Source organism: Phymastichus coffea, unplaced genomic scaffold (assembly GCF_024137745.1).
Source record: "Phymastichus coffea isolate CEN01 unplaced genomic scaffold, Cenicafe_Pcof_1.1 PCOF00004, whole genome shotgun sequence".
Lineage (NCBI taxonomy): Eukaryota > Metazoa > Arthropoda > Insecta > Hymenoptera > Eulophidae > Phymastichus > Phymastichus coffea.
Window position 1 is genome coordinate 7,010,852 of NW_026706815.1, and position 3,641 is coordinate 7,014,492.

General features: G+C 29.1%; 1 protein-coding gene across 1 annotated transcript; it reads left to right on the forward strand.

Annotated features, from left to right (window-relative positions):
* Window positions 1-496: 496 nt before the first annotated feature.
* LOC131666640 (uncharacterized) lies at window positions 497-2,893 on the forward strand. The gene is made up of 6 exons (XM_058939479.1): window positions 497-557; window positions 1,082-1,194; window positions 1,327-1,498; window positions 1,574-1,781; window positions 1,885-2,067; window positions 2,142-2,893. The coding sequence occupies exons 2-6, from the start codon at window positions 1,109-1,111 to the stop codon at window positions 2,261-2,263; spliced, it is 771 nt and encodes a 256-aa protein (XP_058795462.1). The 5' UTR covers window positions 497-557; window positions 1,082-1,108; the 3' UTR covers window positions 2,264-2,893.
* Window positions 2,894-3,641: the final 748 nt, after the last annotated feature.

Consider the following 3,641-nt stretch of genomic DNA (forward strand, 5'->3'; position numbering starts at 1 on the left):
ACTCTACTCTACTCAGGGCAAATTGCATATATTCATGGGCTCCTCTGCTTAAAATGATCATTTGGAAGTTATTGAAATGGATTGAACTTCAATCATTTTTAATAATTTTTAATAAAATGGTTGATTTCCAATCCAGAACTGGATACCCATTTAGGCCTATGCCAAAACTGGATAAGGTATAGCGTCAATCTAACCATGTCATTCATAGCATCCTCTCTTAAAAAAGTGATGGCCTGTTGAGTGAAGGCAGTTTATTCGTGATCTCATTGGTTGAGAGGTGGTCACGTGTTGTCGTGTCTGTCCTGTGTGAATATATAAGTCGTGTTTCTGTCCTGTGTGAATATATAAGTCGTGTTTGTGATCTGATTGGCTGAGAGATGGTCATGTGGTATATAATGACACATGCAGTGTCACGCATTTGATGGGTGAAATCCAGATAGCGCTAAATGCAGATCGACTTCATTATAGATTGACTTGTTTCGATCGTTCGGTCGTGTTCAATATCCTGTAACATTCACGGCAAAATAGTTTTTGCAAAACTTCTTAAAGTTAATCAGGTAAGTTTATCGCATAATTAATCTCTATTAAGGTTTATTTATTTATTATAATACTTTTATTAAATTGAACCTTCAAATCAAAAAAGTTGTCATTCGTTCAGGTTAAATTAATTGAAAAACCACATGCTAATTTCTTTTTAGTCTTTTTTATCGTTTTCTCTTTGTTTTTCTTTTCAAGTTCATTTAGAGTTTACGCGATTGAATAAATATTTAATGAAAAAAAGTTAACTATCGTCGTGGTTAACCACGTGCTAAATTCTTTTTTCTTTTTACCGGAAATATTTGGTCCTTTTTTGTCGTTCTCTGTGTTTTTACATTACGATATTACGTATTCTAGATCTGCTTTCAAACGCGAGATATTATTGATAAACTATTATCTCAATTGAGGAAATGATGAATCATGTGTTAATTTTTTTATGATTAACTGTTGCAAAATTTGAAATTAAAAAACACATATTTTAGCATTATTTTTCAATGAGTACTCCATCATTATAATAATAACGTCACGTTTTTTCATTTCACAGGTTTTTTTCAGAAGAAAAAAGGCAATCATGGCTGAAGGTGCTAACCAAACTCAAGCTGCGAGTTTCACTCCTGATGAAGATTTCAACGAGCTCCACGACAAAGATGAAACTACGTACTTTTTTTTCTACTTTTACTATAATTGTTGAATTTGAAATATGACAATTTTTTATTCATAATGTACATCGTGTATTAATTATTATTATGTGATAATAATATTTAATGTCAATTTTTATGCGTGTTACAGGGAGATTGTCGGTTATGTTGATGAACTGCATGCCCCAGCTGTTGTTGGAGCAAAAGTCAAGTACGATCTGTTCAAATTCGTTTTGAACAATGGAGAAACGAAGCGTATTGTTTGTTTGATTTGGGGAAAAACGTTGATTGAAAAACATGTTGGAAAAGTGCAAGTTGGAGAGGTAAGTTACTTAAATAGAATCTATTTTATTTCCAAATGTAGAAATAATGACTATAACATTTTTATTTTTTTTTAGATTATACACATTGAGGGAGGAGTAACAAAAACTTCAACCTACGTAAAAGAGAATAATAATAATTTGGTACCTTTCGAAATATTGATCAAGGACTCGACAACTGTTCAAAATTTGGGTCAGCATGTGATTCCTGAGCACAGACCTATTAATCACGCTGAAGTGCAACATGTTGATTTTAGCAATGTTGGAAAAGTCCATGGTTTGATATGTAAGTGTAATATAATTTATTTCTTTTTAATTTTAATATTAGGTGCTTTGAAATGTGTATAATTCTTTCTTCAATGATGACCTGGTTATTCAATTTTTTTTAGCAATTCAAGGCTATCTTAAAATGAAATTTGTGAAATGCCTACACAAATATAAACAGGAGTATTATGGCTGTGGTTCCATCACTGATGGATCTTTGAAAGTTACAGTCCATATTAGAAATTATACAGGTTTGGATATCGAAAAAGGAACTAAGATTGCAGTCATCGGAGAAGTTGATGATACCAGTAATTTTTTATTTTTATTGTATTTAATATATCATATACTTTTCAAATATTTTATATGTGAATGTTATTTTCAGCTGGTCCTGTAGTCATTGTATGCAGAGATGATTTTGCTATAGTTCAGATACCTGATGCTATAGCGATGGATCCTGTGGCTTTGGCTCGAGGAGTGAAATCTCCAAAGAGAGGACACGAGTAGTTGATTAAGTTCATGTGTACGCAGGTATAATGTTTAGTTCTATCTGTCATTTCTATTTTCTACGTAGTTTACTAAATGTTTCAATACTTATGAATATACTACGTACTTTATGTTCACTTGAAGTTGTTTAAAATACTTTTAAAAATTTTTGTTTTAAAACTTGATAAAACTTGCTAAGTACTTCTTAAATACTTTTAATTTTTTTCCAAATTCAAACTGGTCAATAAAGTCATTTTAAAGTAGAAAGGAATATTACATTGATAAGTAAGATGGAGAAAAGTTGAGATAACAGTTTGTGTATTATTACATAAAAATTTGTAATTGAACTGAGTGTTAAGATATAGTTATTATTGATGTAAAGAAAAACGTTGAGATAGCACAGTTCATAGTATTATTATAAATAGTTATTTCATATAATTGATTGAATAATTTTATGACATATAACATTATGTGTAATTCTTGATAAAAGTAGCAGAGTTAATAATAATTCGTAGTGACCAAAAACACAATATTTAACATTGATATTTATTGTTCCGTATAATCATTCAAAAACTGGCAACTATATGAACATATTATTATTACTGGTAGGTTGGAACAAAATATTATATAGTATATGTAACTTATTGTGTGATTGTGAAATATTGTAAATATACACATACAATAATTTATGTACATATAGTTATCATTATGAATGCAAATATTGTGTTAAGTATATTTTTATAGTTAAATATATAAAAATACATAAATAAAAAAGTGCTTTAAATGTGATTTGTGATTTTAAGTATTTCATGTTATGTAGCTTCAACAGAAAAATAATACTCAGCTGTACTTACGATTCTAAATATTACGTAATTTAACAAATAAATACTCTGTAATGTGTTTATTTATTCATGAAAATGTGATATACATTAAATAATCTGTAAGCGTCACTTATATGAAGAACTCGTTAGATTCATACGTATTATTATAAATTACGATGTATATATACTTATTCCATTAAGATTTAATGTTGAAACCTGCCGTACAAAATGTTCGTTTGTGAAACATAATAAAGTTTTCCACTTTTGTATATTTTCTGATAATGTCTCGACCCACCTCACTCCTTAACAATTCCTATTTCCCACTTATTTTTCCTGATTAACGTTTATTCAAAGTATCAAAGCTTTCTAAGACTGAAATGGTGGTGTCAATAATTAAAATGAGTTCATTTAGAATTAGAAGCATGATTTAGATAACTATTTCTTTTTCATGCTCCAATAATTTAATCATACAGATTCGAAAGGATTCCTAGAAAATTTGCCATTATTGAAGAATTCTTTTCAACAATTATTACAATCACAATGATGTAACTATTCTCATACTTACTAACATCTTTTTT